General features: G+C 38.9%; 1 protein-coding gene across 1 annotated transcript; it reads right to left on the bottom strand.

Annotated features, from left to right (window-relative positions):
- Positions 1-2959: 2959 nt before the first annotated feature.
- Positions 2960-8024, bottom strand: LOC108794925 (toll-like receptor 7). The gene is made up of 2 exons (XM_018566073.1): positions 7830-8024; positions 2960-6094 (listed from the first exon to the last, which is right to left on the bottom strand). The coding sequence occupies exons 1-2, from the start codon at positions 8022-8024 to the stop codon at positions 2960-2962; spliced, it is 3330 nt and encodes a 1109-aa protein (XP_018421575.1).
- Positions 8025-15170: the final 7146 nt, after the last annotated feature.

Here is a 15170-nt window from a genome sequence, read left to right as displayed (position 1 = left end):
GTATACAAGTTTAGAAAATGAGCTTGCATATATTTTTTTCATTAGTTAAATGCTATATTTATTTTGGGAATAAATACAAGGTGCTTCCATTACATGTGTTTGAAGAGAACAATGAGCTTTCTAAAAAGAAATCCCAGTACTAGTTGATCACTGTTTAATGGTCTCTGAGGATCCATACAGCTACATATGAGCCAGAGTTCTGCAACACTTACCTGACAAAATAAAACCTATTTTTTACAACAAATGTTTAGCCTTAAAATTATAAAAGTAAAACATTATATAAAATACACTACCCTTTAAAAGCTAAGGCTGTTTAACCATAATATTTAGTATATATACTGTACATAAACCTGAACACCACTGGGAGAGACCTCTATATACTATTATCTAATGCTTATAAATGGGTGTGCAGCGCTCGGGGTCACCAATAGGGTGAATCAAATACGTGTTAACAAACCAGCATATAATCAAAAATTTAGATAAGTGTTTGCAATCATTATAAGCATACTAAAGTGATAGCCAGTGAAAATATATAAATGTATAAATATATGATATAAAATCAAATAAAATAAAATATATGAATATCAAATTTCATTTAGTGCAAAAGTGCATTAAATTAATTAAGTAAACCTTATTATAAGATACTTTGTTGTAATCAAACGTGCATCAAATACAAAAATTAATGAAAGTGATCAACAACAAATCAACTCAAAAACATCAATAAAAGTGATAAATCACCAAGTGTCCACGTCAAAACTCCCCTCTGGGATGCGCACTCACCAGACCCACGGTGTTTGTAGGCAAAAAGAGATGAGAAGGGGGGGCGGGGCTACACTTCTCAATACCACGAACAACCAGGAAGTACAGGATATCCACCCGCTGCCTGTGAGCGGCCGTTTTATTCGATTTTAATTGTAAGTGACTACTTTTTTTTTTTTTTCTTCAAATAAACGTATATGTCGAACTACACTATGAGGAGTTATTTTTCATTTTTATCTTTTTGATTTATATATTCTATATCCATAAGCGCGGATTACATATATTTCATCATTATCGAATGCTATTTGCAATGCCAGTCTAAACAAAACTTTTGTAAAGACTGTAATGGCAGAGATGATTAGATCTCTGCATATAACCTAACAATTACAGTTCTCAAAGTTATCCAGCTTGATGTCAGATGAGCAATCCTATAATTGGCAAGAACTTGACGAGATCCTCAAGAGACTACTTAGATTTGCTCCCTCTCTGGCTAGACCAGCAAGATGTTGATCCATCCCTGTCCCATCACTAGTGGAAGAACTTCTGCAACATCCAGGGCCAGAAAAGGATGTATAGCCATTAAAGGAAGTATTTGCTTTGCCTTGGTGAGTGCTTTCACCCATATGACATCAGCTAAAGGGCTGCTAACATGAAAATTAGATAATTAATTCACTGGGAGTCAAATGGAGCAATGTTTTGTTTGTGCCCATCCATTCCATTGCTAGTTATTACCTGATGAGGAGAAGGAATGGTAAAACAGAGATCATGTTTTTTAATTCTTCCACATATATCAAACTGTGGGGCATGAGGGACCAATAAACAATAACCTCAATATATAAGACAATATATTAGGTTTATGTTATGTTACAAGTTTACATTTAAACACTGGTAAAGGGAAATCATATTTATTTCAGCAGCATGAATGACTTTACAATGAATGACCCTGAAGTGTTATCATTTTTATTGTGCTATACAGAGTATGACCCAGTGGACTTTTAGAAACTGATTAGTTACTATGGCAAACTACTATTCTGTCTGCTCCAATTTGAATAATTTTTCCCAATGTATTTTAAGCACTGTATGGTGCATGCAGGGGTATCCTGGTGTTCCTGTTTTTTGCATCACAAATCTGTTAGTGTTAATGGTGGTGGTACATATTTGCTTTTAGTATTGGTGTAGAAATTGGATCTTTTAAATGACAATAAAGAGTTCATAGAATGCAATGTGACTTATTTCTTATTCTTGTACATTAGTGTGCTAAACATCTGTTATAAAACTCATTATAAATTACGGTACTTACTATTCTTAGTTGCATGGAACTAAAGTTGTTTAAAAACCGTAAATAAAACATACTAAAATAAAACAGTTATATATACTAACAGCTAATGGAGAAAACTATCTTCAGCTGAGTTTTACACCCTACATGTTAGATACCCAACATGCAGTCTATGGGTCACATGTAGCTCACCGGCTCTCTGTGTGAGGCCAGCCGTGTTCTGGGTCTGCCCTTGGTTGTCCACCTGTGGGCAGAGAGGCAATAGGGTTCTGGTTGCTCTCTGTGTTCCAGTACCCAGCACTGAAAGAACATCTGTAGTATTGTTAAGCAGACTACAATTCTGAGGGTTGTTATTGTGGTCACTGACACCAATGCTGAGGGTTATTAATGCTGCCACTGTCACCAGTGTTGAGGGTCATTATAGAGGCCACTGATAATCATGCAGGGGGTTATTACTGAAGCCACTAACACCATTGCTGGGGGTTACTATTACTGCTACTGACATCAGCCATAGGACTTTTTTTACTTCCACTTTCTCCTCAGTGTGCATTGCAAAAATGCAGTATAATGGAACTTTCAGGTTTCACAGCCCATTATTATTAAATGGGTTGCCTAACTCAATGCAATACACCTTAACTCAAGAAAACATCCTGCTGTAGTGCAGTCCTCAGAATGTTGTTGCCACACTTGAAGCCCTCTGTCATTTTTAAGATGACCACCACTTGTTAAGGCCTTTATTCCTCATGCTGGATCAATGTAATTCATCACTCATCAAGCATACTCTTAATAGATTTAAAAAAAAAATGTATTTTATATAATAGTCTAATTTGTCATAAAAGAATATGATTACAAGATGAGCATATTTTGGGGGACCTTAAAATGCAGTTATATGCATCTTTGTTGATGTGTGAAGCACACTGTGAATTATATATTATCTTTAAAAAGTCTGTCATATGCCATTTTGTTATCTGTTCTTAATACATTTTTTAAACAGTTCCAAAAATAATTGTGGGTGTTAGAATTAGTAGGCCAGTATAAAACAGAGTTGCCACAGAGCCTCTTCCTCAGTCGAAGGTACCTGGATTTATGTAACGTTTTCTCAAGCAATATAAAAATGATGACATCAACTTTTTCATCAATAAGGCGTTGGTGTGCTATGTAGAAGGCTGTCTTAAAATGTCCACTTGTGATATACTTATCTGTAAGCACAAACACAGTTTTTCTACTGAGCTGGATACTTTCTGAAAGATTATCCAAAAACGGTTTTCCAGGCAGCCAGTCTCTTTCTTCTAAGCACAGGTTAAACATCTTTTCTCCCTGTTTTTCAAGAGTTATAATTAACTCATTAAAAATCCAGTCTGATACGGCATAATCTGTGCTATCATATACAATAAAAGCATCGTAACAAAAGTTTGGCAGTTTCCGATATCCTTTTATCTTGGCTTTCAGTAATTGATAGGTGTACCAAAAATCCCAATAGAAAAGGTGACTTGAAGTGCAGACCACCAGTAAGCAGATAACCAGTGAAGATGAACATGAAAACAAAAGCAAATTCCAATGTTCTACTCCACAGGTATATAGATCCAGGAATATTAGACTCTTTCCTCTGTGTGCTCCAGGTCCAGCACATGACACATCAGGTACCAGAAATGGAATTATAACATTTGTGCTGTTTATCCAAGAAACAAACCACACAAGATCACAGTTACATTTAAATGGGTTACCTTGTATAACAAGTATCTCTAAGTTTGAAAGAATGTTATCAGGAAAACTGGATTTGCCAATAAAACTGATTTTGTTGAAACTTAAATCCAGATATTTCAGGCTTACTGCATTTCTGAGAAAGTTTGGAGTTATATTTTTTATTTTGTTATTGCTTAATATCAGTGCTTGAATAGAATGAGTGCAGTTAGTTGGTTCAAATGGCACAGCAGTCAAATGATTGTTGCTGAGATCTAAAACTTTAAGTTTTCCTAACTGACATAGCATTTCCCAGCTGAAAATCTTAAAATTGTTATTAGCCAGAAAAAGTCTACTAAGATTAGCAGGCAAACCTTCAAATACTTTAGAAGGAATAAATGTTAGCGCATTATAGGAAATGTCTAATGTAAGCAATGCTGTTACATTTTTAAAGAAATTTGTGTATCTTGTATCTCCATCTCTCCATAAAATATCTAAGCGGTTTCCTTTGAATTCCAGGATTTCAATTGACTGACTCACCATTTCATAGCTGGTTGAAGTTGATATTTCATTCCAGTTCATCATTAGCTTCTTTAGGTGTCGTAGGTTGGCTGTGAATTTTAGCATATGTGTTATCCCTTCAGCTAGGAAATAATGTTGGTTGGAGCTAAGATCTAAGATCTCCAATTCTTGAAGTTCCTCAAATGCACTTGAAAGGAGAAGATCAAGGCGATTGTTAGAAAAATCTAAATATTTTAAGTGTTTTAAGCTTGCAAACTCTGTTCCATTCAGTGCCTGACTAATTACATTACCTGACATATTGAGGCATTTTATAAAGCTAAGATCTTTAAAGTCACTAGTTCTGATGAAAAAAATATTGTTTTGGCTTAAGTCTAACATTTGACCATATTCTTGACAGTTTTCAGTAGCAAATTTCTGAGATCTTGATTCCTCATTCACATTGAGTTTACAGTGATGTGCTTGATCATCATAATTGAAATAATGGACATCTCGAAATGGTGCATAATTATATTGTGTAGAAGATGATTTGAAATTTGAGCAGGAGGAAACAGCCGGGTTATCTGCAGGGGATATTTTATTATTAGCAAGTGCTATTGTTTTTAGTGAACTAAAATTCTGAAACAAGCTAAAGTCTGCCACTTTGATAAAATTTGTGCCAAGATCCAAAACAGTAAGATTTTTTAAATCCACCAATGGCTCAAGGTTTTTTTTCTTCAGTTCTTGAAAAACATACCCACGGATTCTCAAAGTTTCCAAAGATTTTAAACTGGAAAATATTTTGGGTAACTGCAGATCCAGTTGATATTGCTGAGGCTCATAGTTGAATGAAAAATCTAATGTTTTCAGTGTTGGTACATGCATCAAAAATGTTGCTTCCCTAATTTCATGAGCTAGAAAATTTTGAGAGAGGTCGAGTACTTGAAGATTTTGAATGTTTTGAAACCATCTACCTGGGATATTGCGAAGAGAGTTACTTTGCAAACGAAGAGTGTGTAAGCTTTGTAGTGAATCAAATGCTTTCTCATGAATAAAGATCGGAGCATTGTTTGAGCATGGAATACAAGGATATGGAGTATTGTAACATCGAGGGCAATTTCCACTTAGGTCTAGAACTTCTAAGTTGGTCAAGTTCTGAAAATCATATTCTTGAATATACTCTATTCTGTTATTATAGATGTATAGTTCCTTGAGACTGACTGGAAAACTTCCAGGCACATACGACAGATTATTTCCTTTCAGGGATAAAAGTGTTAATTGGGTTAAATCCTTGAATGCTTCTCTTTCAATTAGAAAACTGACGTTACATGGATTCCTGTAGTAGCAATTCTGTCCTAAGTATAACATCTCAATATTGTGTATTTCAGATAGGTTGTTCTTCTTAATTGAAATAATGGTATTAGCTTCTAAACTCAGAAGTCGTAGGTATGGTGGTAGGCCTCTTGGAAATTGTGAAAGTTGATTACCATCCAAAAAAAGTGAGCGCAATTTAAGTAGTGAAGCAAAACTGCCATCCTCAATGGAGAGTTTCTGGTTGCAAATGAGGTCCTTAGGACCTAATTTTATGGGTATACAGTTACATTTAAATCCAATTTCAACCAGGTTGCTAAAGTGGGAAAATGAATCTGGCGTGATTTCTTCGATATGATTGATATTCAATGTCAAATTGGTGGTATTTCTAGGTATTTGTGGTGGGATTGCCGTAAGGCTACGATTAGTGCACTCTACAATAACAGCAGTGCCATCTTGGAACACATTACAAGGTAAACTTTTTGGGTACCAACTGGCTGCTAGCAATCTCAAAAATAAAAGTATGAAGTAGAAAAGGAACCGTAATCCAGATGTGTGTAATGAAAACATCTGAAAAGAAAAAAGAAGAAAATAAGTTATTACGACAATATACAATGTAAAAATAGCACTGAATCGTGAGAGTGTAAACAAACTATCCACTGCTTAGCACAATGCTTTCAATGGTGAAACATTACATATTATTTATGTTTGTATAATTACACCATTATACATTGCATTTTTCATGACAGCATAAATGTTGTTTATACATTTTAGTTTATTTTTTATTGTTTTAGCCCAAGTAAATGTCCTGGTCACTTATTATGAACAAATAGAAAAATTATCAGCTACAGCTTTCAAATTGAAATGCAGTTTAAGGCTTCCCTAATATTGCGACTACTATTCACAACATCTGTGGTCAGAAATCCTCTAATTTACATAGCCTTCTCCCTTGAGCTCATTATTTTTACCTTTTTCTCATGGAAAGATCCCTTTTCATCAAAGATTAACACCACAATTACCAACATTTATTAATTACTAAATAGTATCATGCCTGGTATGTCGGGCCCTAATAGGTTAGAGTCAAGTACACATAGTACAGAGCAGAACAGAATATAGTGAATACAGTTTTTTTTTGCGGTAATTATAGGCACACCACTACAGCTTTAATACTGCCCCTATGCTACACTGATTACTTAATAGAATTATTAAGCTACAAGCCTAAAAAGCACAAGAAAGGGGAAGCTATGTAACAGGTTTCTGGTTCTAGTTTAACAAAAAAACTAAACTTTAAAATTCCAAGATGTTGCATTTTCAAATTCTTAATTAAAAATAATATGAGTTTTGCATTGAATAACATTGCCAAACTACATACACTACATTACCAAAGAACTGAATGACACAGTGAGAATGTTGTGTTCATAATAGCCCTGTCCGCCTTGCTCATGCATTGTACTCAATTAATATTTTCTTTCACATAAGTGACAATTTTAAAGGTGATACAGTGTGTTCAAACACTTTGAACTGTTTTTTCCATTAACATTTTTATCTCAACTAAAATACAACAAAGAAGACCAAATCAGTAAGATAATTCAACAGAGCTATTAGATCCACAATTGTACCTTTGCCTTAGGTAAAATTCACATTACATACAACACCCCCACTCCGCAACCTCTCCATGTTTGTAGGGACGGGATAATTTCCTACATCTAAGGATATAGTAAGCTTTGGGAGGGGCTGAGGACCATATAATTCTCTTGCTCTCTACTCAGTTTTTGCCTCCTCAAGATAACTGATGCTTGTAAGGTGCTTCATGTAGAATCAGCTTTGCATTTGAGATATCGTGCCACTGTCCCTCATTCACGGTGCAGCTGCTCGGGGGTTGCCACATGGAGGAATTGAAGTTTCTGCAGACTTGGTATGTGGAGGCAAGAGGAATTGGAGCAACAAAGTAAACTCAGCATCATAGAGAAGTGTTGAGAATAGGTAACAAAGAAAGTGTTAACGTTTAAAGGCCCGGAACAGCAAGACAAAAAACATCTATCAAGAGAACATCGGAGAGATGCCAAGTATTAGTTTCCAGTCGGCAGTACACGGATGTCTGATGTAAATTGTGCATATGTGGGGTTGCAGGTAAACTGTCTCAAACAAGCCCACATAGTCACATAGTGTATCTTACCTGGTGAACATAGGCTCTTCATAGAACATAGGAGAAACATTCCCTTTCCTTCATTGCCAGCGTCCATCACCAAGATGGCCGCTGGCAGTGAAGTACACGTAATGTAATGATATGCGTGTCAGGTAACACCTGGCAGCTGCACTGGATGACACCTGGCCTGGTGATGCCCTTGGTGGTAAGTAACCAACCCATCATACGCTGACCTAAGCCCATATGCCTGTGAACCTCAAACATGAAGTCCCATGTGACCCTGTCAAAGGCCTTCTCCGCATCAGTCGACAACACAATTGCCTCCTTGCCTCGCTTCTGAATCCAATGTATCATGTCAACAGCCTTGGTTATGTTGTCACTGGGTTCTTGGTCAGGAATGAACCCAACTTGGTTTGGATGAATTTATGAAGGTAGCAACAGGGGAAGGCGATTGAACAGGGCCCTAGTGAATAGCTAGACATCAACATTTAACAATGAGATTGGGTGGGAGCTAGAGCACAATTTTGGGGTCTTTCCCTTTTGTGGGGATGATAGTAATCTGGGCCTCCAGAGTCTGGGGAGGAAGACGGGTTATTAAATCCATAAAGTTCTATGCAGCCAGAAAGTACAGAGCCAATATATCCTGAAACATCTTTTAGTATTGGGAGGTAAAGCTATCTGGTCCAGGGCTTTTGCCTAGTGTAGTTTGGGTGATACCTATGGCCAATTCATCTCTGGAAATAGGACACTCAATTGATTGTGCATCTGCGGCCTCCAATGTGGACTATGTAGGAAATCCTGAATACATTTCTAATGCCTTGTCAGGTCAGCTATCCATGGGGTCTGTGGGATTAGGTTATATAAAGTTGTATAGCAGTTTCGAAAATGGAAACAATATCCAAACAATGCATCAGTGAGAATGAGGGGTTGGGTCTCTAAGTTGGCTGTTTAAGTATGGGAGGAGATAAACAAATAGAGGCATCGGGCATGGTTTGAGGTTGTAATGTTGCCTATGTTCGCATCATTGAGTTCCGGGAGATCCCTCTGCGCGCACACTTTCAACTGTTCACCTTGCACAGCAAGTTAAACTACCCCCCAGTCGCTATGGCATCACCAGACTTGGAGGGACAGATAAGAATCGAAATCCACTATATGTAATGATTTTAATGACATTTTCTGGCCTTGATATGCTGCTGAAAATTAATATACCAGAACAGAACATGCAGTTAGCTTTCTCAGCTGCTAAATAAAGATTTAACCAGGAAATCTTCTACCAATGTACGATATTTAGGTCCCTGGAAATTCTGGAAATTCCTTTGTGAAGCAAACATGCGTTAAATTAGTAAATTGTATTATAAAGGGAATATGTGCTTTTCTGGCCTGACATCTAGCCTGTAGATCTCACTAATTACAGTTGTTATGTGTATAAAACTTTCTATATTCTTACAGGTTAGTTCCAGCCCCTGTTCCTTGTATGATATAAGCCTGCATGTGTATTATGGATGTCTGAACTTGTTAATAATTGCACTCTATAACTATTCTGCCTCCCAAACCACAGGACTCAACAAGATGGGCAATGAGGATGTCTCTTCTATTTCTACAGCATAATGCACCTTTTTAACACACACAGGTGAGTCTGCAGTGCCTTTTACAGCTTGGATTTGTATGTTTGACAATTACATACTAGCTGCTAACGGCAGATATTATAGCAGGTTGTAAGTTATCAGTTCTGTCACTAGATGGTTTGATGTGAAACTGAGTAAATGCATTTGTTAGGTGTATCATTTTTGATACATTTTATTTTAGTATATATTGGATTTTGTGTTATGTAGCATAATATACATTCTATATGCACGTGATGTGATGATTATTTATGATATATATAAATATATATACAGGGCTTGAAAAATGTTAGGGTGTCTCACCAGTCACTCAAAAATGTCACCAGTCAGCATGACCGGACTATAGCCTTGCAATTTATGTTAAAAAATGTTGGGGGCAGATAGTGCTCGTTTGTGTCTTGGTGCTAAAAAAAAAATTACACTCATCCGATCCTCTGAGACGGCTTTTTCTGAGACCGATCCCTGGAGTCTCTCTCCCCCTCCACTGCAACGGTCTAAGGATTCTTTGTCATCACATTCTATAAAGTGTATAGGACATGAGGACACAGAGGGAGTATTTCCCTCTGTGTCCTCATGTCCTTTACATTGCTGCAGTGGAGGAGGAGGAGATTGGCTTCAGGAACCAGAGTAGCTGCCAGCTGGCTCTGCAGTTGGGCAAGTATAACTTTTTTTTTTTTTTTAACACCTAGACACAAACAAGCACCTAACCCTTGCAGTGCTGGGGTAGTCCTACTACAAGGGGGAAATTCTGCCCAGAGTTCTTTTTTAATGGTCAAAATCTAATATAAATAGATCCACTCTCTAAGCAAAGGTTTCTCTATGTATCCTGAAAAACACTGGTCATTGGAGGCTGTGTGATTTGGGCCACAAGTTCTGACAATCAGCATAGGCAGGAATTTGGTACTGGAGTTTTACATTTCATTTACAGGACCTCTGGAGCTAAAAGACAGCAATAAAAAAAAAAGTTCTAACCTTTCTTCACTCTATAAAAATAATTGGATTATATGGATTACATAATATCTACTTCTTATAGCATTGGTTACTGGCAGCTAACTGCAACATTACTTCCTTTTTTTCCACTGCAATATAAATATACTGTATATACATATACAAAAACTGAACTTTGCCAATATATCTGGTTACCTTTTCCCATAGCTCAGCCATTTCAAATCTCTTGCTTACTTTCACTTTTCTCACTCATTGAAGATGCAGTTATCTCAAAGACACCATCTCCCGATCCCTTCAGCTTACAATTGGCTTTGTCCAGCTCTTGGGACTGTTTTTCTCCGATTATACATGTTACTTATCAGACCGTACAACTGTAGATGAAGAAGGAGAAACACAAAAAACAAAGTGTTGGAGTATTTGAACCTTACTGCATATTATTTTTATCACTTTATTTCATACCTCCCCCAAGGGCCGTAATAACATAGGGGTTATTGGAGCATTAGCTCCAGGGCCAACAATGAAAATAGTTCCAGCGGCTGTATGCCAGCCTGGATTGCCTCCATATGCTGCATATCAGGCAGAGGCGGCTCTCTAATCAGGCAAATTAGGTGAAGCCCCAGCGGCACTGCCGTGAAGCCCCAGCGAGTTGCTGCCTAATTAGGAAGCCACCTCTGCTGCTGTTGTACAGAGTACAGAAGGAGCCCAGTACAGAGGGAGCCTGGCAGAGGAAACGGATCACCTGCTCCCTTTCCTCCCCCTAACAGCCGCTAAGTACAGATACTTCCAGGCAATGTGTGGGTACAGATACTGTCTCTCCTCTCAACCTCCCCTGACTGTCTCTCCTGTCTCTCTCCCCTGACTGTCTCGCCTCTGTCTCCCCCTGGCTGTCTCTCCTTTCTCTCCCCTGGCTGTTTCTCCTTCCTCTCTCTCTCCCCTGGCTGCCTTTCCTTTCTCTCCCCTGGCTCTCTCTCCTCCCTCTCTCTCTCTCTCCTGGCTGCCTCTCCTTGCTCTCCTAGCTATCTCTCCTCGCTATCTTCTGGCCATTTCTCCTCGCTCTCACTTCTGGCTGCCTCTCCTCTCTCTCTCTCTCTCCTGCTGTATCTCCTCTCTCTCTGTCCTGGCCATCTCTTCTTGCTCTCTCTCCTGGCCATCTCCCCTCGCTCTCTCTCCTGGCTGCCTCTCCTCTCTCTTTCGCCTGGTTGTCTCTCTTCTCTCTCTCTCTCCTGGCTATCTCTCCTCGCTCCCTCCTGTATAGTCTCCAAAGAAAACTGCCGCACGGTGCTATAATGTTCGAGTTTCACTTGAAGAAAAGGTGGCAACCCTAAGTTGTAGTCCTCTTTAGCTAGTGGTATTCTGCATTGCTGTATAATGTATTGCTGGGATTTGTAGTCCCTCTACAGATTAGAGTCATTCTGTATTGTTGTACATTACATTGCTGATATTCGTAATCATGAAAGTGTGGATTGGATTTCATAACAGCAGCGCTGGATCAATTCAGGTTCCACCTTCATGGTATCATCTGCCATGCTGGGTCATTCCGGAATAGAAATATGCTGCTGGAGGAAGAATTAATAAGAATATAGCTACTCACTTTGTGTAGTATACTACGCAAAGTAGTATCCAGATTCTTATTACTTTGTCCTTGAGCAGCTTAAACAGGCCTGTCCAGAAGCTTGTTTCTCTTCAGGATGAGCCAGCATAGCCGATGACTCTGTGATGGCAGTGCTGGATTAACTGATTCTGTGGAGGTGGTGCTGGACAGGGCACAGGCAAGCAACAGCATGGAACTGTAGGTGACATATGCTTACATTAACTTAAAACTCTAAATAAATAAATAACCACGCAACACTCTTTTATTTAAATTGGCATTAATTGGCCGATGCATTTTTATTGGATTAATATTAAATCAAGCTCTAATAACCAATCGAATAATCAACCAATAAACTGTTAAACTTTCACCATATTGCCCAGTTTTCATTCTAAAACGGGATTCCCACTGGATGCTTAAATCCTAGCAGCACCTCCTTATATAGGGCATCAATTCAAACTGCCATATATCCTTGTGGCGATATTTTCCCGCCACAATAACGTTTTTTCCCGCTGAAAAAATTACCGTTGGATTCCCTTAAAGGGGCAGTGTTCTGAAATATAAAAACATGGGAAAAACGCATCTAACAAAAAGTCCCCACATTCCCATGAAAATGGGCATCTAATGGATGCCATTTTTACCTCAACTGGCAGGAGGAGAAGGATAATAGAAGTCAGCTATGCTCATGTCATCGTATACTGCGCAGGGTTGCAGCAGTTGCAAGCCGGACTGGGCCACTTGGGGGGACCTGGACAGGAGGAAGAGGGCCCCAGTAACCACCGATATGTGCATTGGAGTTCATTCATCCCAGCACAGAGATGATTAAAGAATATTACATTGAGATGTGCATGCGTAGCTCACTGTGCATTCTAAAGAAGATTGCATGTAAGTTTGTTTTATTGCAGAAGACGCATAGCATGCTAAAAAGTGCTTGCCTGCTGGCATTTAAAAAAAAAAAAATAGTTCCACTTTAAGTTAAGTAGCTAAACAGTTGGAATACAATAAAACATTCATAGATTTTCACAGGCATGTTGCCACTAGTGATGCGTTTACCAGGCAAAGTTAGTTTTGCTGGCTTTCGAAAAACCCAGCAGGCACCTAGCATATTAGTAATGTTAAATTAAAAAAAAACTGCGCTAGGAATCAAATAACACTCTAAGAGCAGCTGTGCTTAATAGGTGAGTACACCCAAAATAAGAAAAAAGAAAATAGCACTGCGCTTCAAACTCAAAAAAATATTCCTAAAATGTGAGAAAAATAGTATGAAATGTGAAATTGTCACAAAGTGATACACAATTTTGTGTTGTACACAACGCCTGTGTTGCACAATGCCTGTGCTGATGATAGTAAGAAAAAACTCTAGGTCTAATGGTCTAGTCTAGACACTATAAACCATAAGAAACATAGGGAAAAAAAAGGATGTGCTAGTACATCTCATAAAATGTGTACCTATAGAAAATCCTGTGTTAAATCTCATAAGTGATGTACAACTCCCTCTTAATCTACATAACCATATGTGAAGTCCATTACTTCTGGATACAATAAAGCCCTTGAAATATGTGAGGATCTGGCCGCACAACAATATCCTCACATATTTTAACCAGTTGACATCCGCGGTGTTAAACCCCCTTCCCATCCAGGCCATTTTTCAGTATTCAGCGCTGCGGTACTTTGACTGACATTTATTCCGTCATGCAGCGCTGTACTGAAATGAATTTTATACCCTTTTTTGGGGACAGATAGAGCTTTCTTTTGGTGGTATTTATTCACCACTGGGGGTTTTATTTTTTTACTATATTAAGGAAAAATTACCGAAATTTAAAAAAAAAAACAGTTTCCCCTATATTAAATGATAAAACATTTATTATTACCCAATTTTTTGGTAAAATATAAAAGATGGGGTCACGTCGGGTAAAAAGACACTAAACATGTCAAGCCTTAAAATTGCGTGCGCGCGCGAAACCTCAAAAAACGATAATACCCAAAATTGGCCATAGGCGACGCTTTAAAAGCTGTTACCGCTCATCAGTTTAGTGTTATCAGTGATTGATGGCCCTAAAATGATTGCTCTCACTGCGACGTTCGCGGCGATATGTAACATGTGTAGCGCAATTGTAATTTTTGCGCGCTGGGGCACCGGACGCGTATTTACGTTTATAGGCGCGTAAACGTGGGGGTGGGGGAGTTAAACATTTTGGGGGGGTTTTTTCCCCTTTTTTTATATGTGGCTTTTATTTTATTTTATTTTTTTATGTGTTACTTTTCTTTTTTTTTATTTATATTTTTTTTTTTGCACTTATTGTTATTGCTATTATATAGGGGGATAACAACCCCCTATATAATAGCAAAGGCACACTGACAGGTCCTCTTTATGGAGATATTAGGGGTCTCTAGGACCCCTAATATCACCTATGGACCCCAAAAGAAGCTGATAAAGCAGAGATCTGCTTTATCAGCTTCTTCTCTCTCCAGATGACTGACAGGTGAATGCGGAAGTGATGTAACACACATCACTTCTGCATTCACAGCCCGGACGGGGATCAGCAAGGAGCTGATCTCCCGTCCTCCTCCTCCTGACGCCCTCGGAGCCGGTCCCGGGATCCAAGATGGGGCAGGGTGCCGCGAACGAGCACATATAGGCGATCGGCGGGCTATGGACCCGCCGATCGCCTATATGTGAAACACCCGGTAACGGGTGTGTGCATTTAGCGGGTCTTTTCTGCCCGTGCGTGCCCGCTAGGGGGCGCGCGCGAGCAGAAAAAAATTGCCGTCTGGAGACGGCAACCCGCAGATGCTGCAGTGCCGTCCGTCCGTTTTTTTACTACGGGCGGACGGCAAGAGGTTAAGGACTTTACATATGGCAGGTGAACATTGCAGGGCATGTTGGGTTTTTGTGTCGGCAGCTCAATTACTTTAGGCAGCGGGTCATCACGATTGACGTGGATCAACATGGATGAAATGATTGAGGTTGGAATTACATCAGTGGACACTGTTTATTTCTGTTTTTAATAAAGAACTTTTTTCACAATGTGAGTTTTCTTGCTTACTTTTTTTATATGGATGAGTAAGGTGGCGTACCCTATACTCATTCACCTAGGAGGAACCAGATGTCTGAGGGCTTCTTTTTTTCTAGAAGAGGCCTGCATATACTAAAAGGTTCCTTTGACCTCGGACCCTTTTGAGGGACAGGATAAGGTGATGAGGTTGGGGACAAGATGCCATGCAAAGGGGGGGGGGGTCTTTGTTGCCATAAAATGATAGACATATGCCTGATGTTTGTTTATAAATAGCAGTAGGGGGTTCAGGAGTAGGGATGAGCTTCGCGTTCGAGTCGAACCTATG

This window comes from Nanorana parkeri, unplaced genomic scaffold, assembly GCF_000935625.1.
Source record: "Nanorana parkeri isolate BGI_ZX_2015 unplaced genomic scaffold, ASM93562v1 scaffold913, whole genome shotgun sequence".
NCBI classification, from domain to species: Eukaryota; Metazoa; Chordata; class Amphibia; order Anura; family Dicroglossidae; genus Nanorana; species Nanorana parkeri.
Note: the sequence above shows the minus strand (reverse complement) of the source record. Positions and strands in the feature narration are given on the sequence as shown.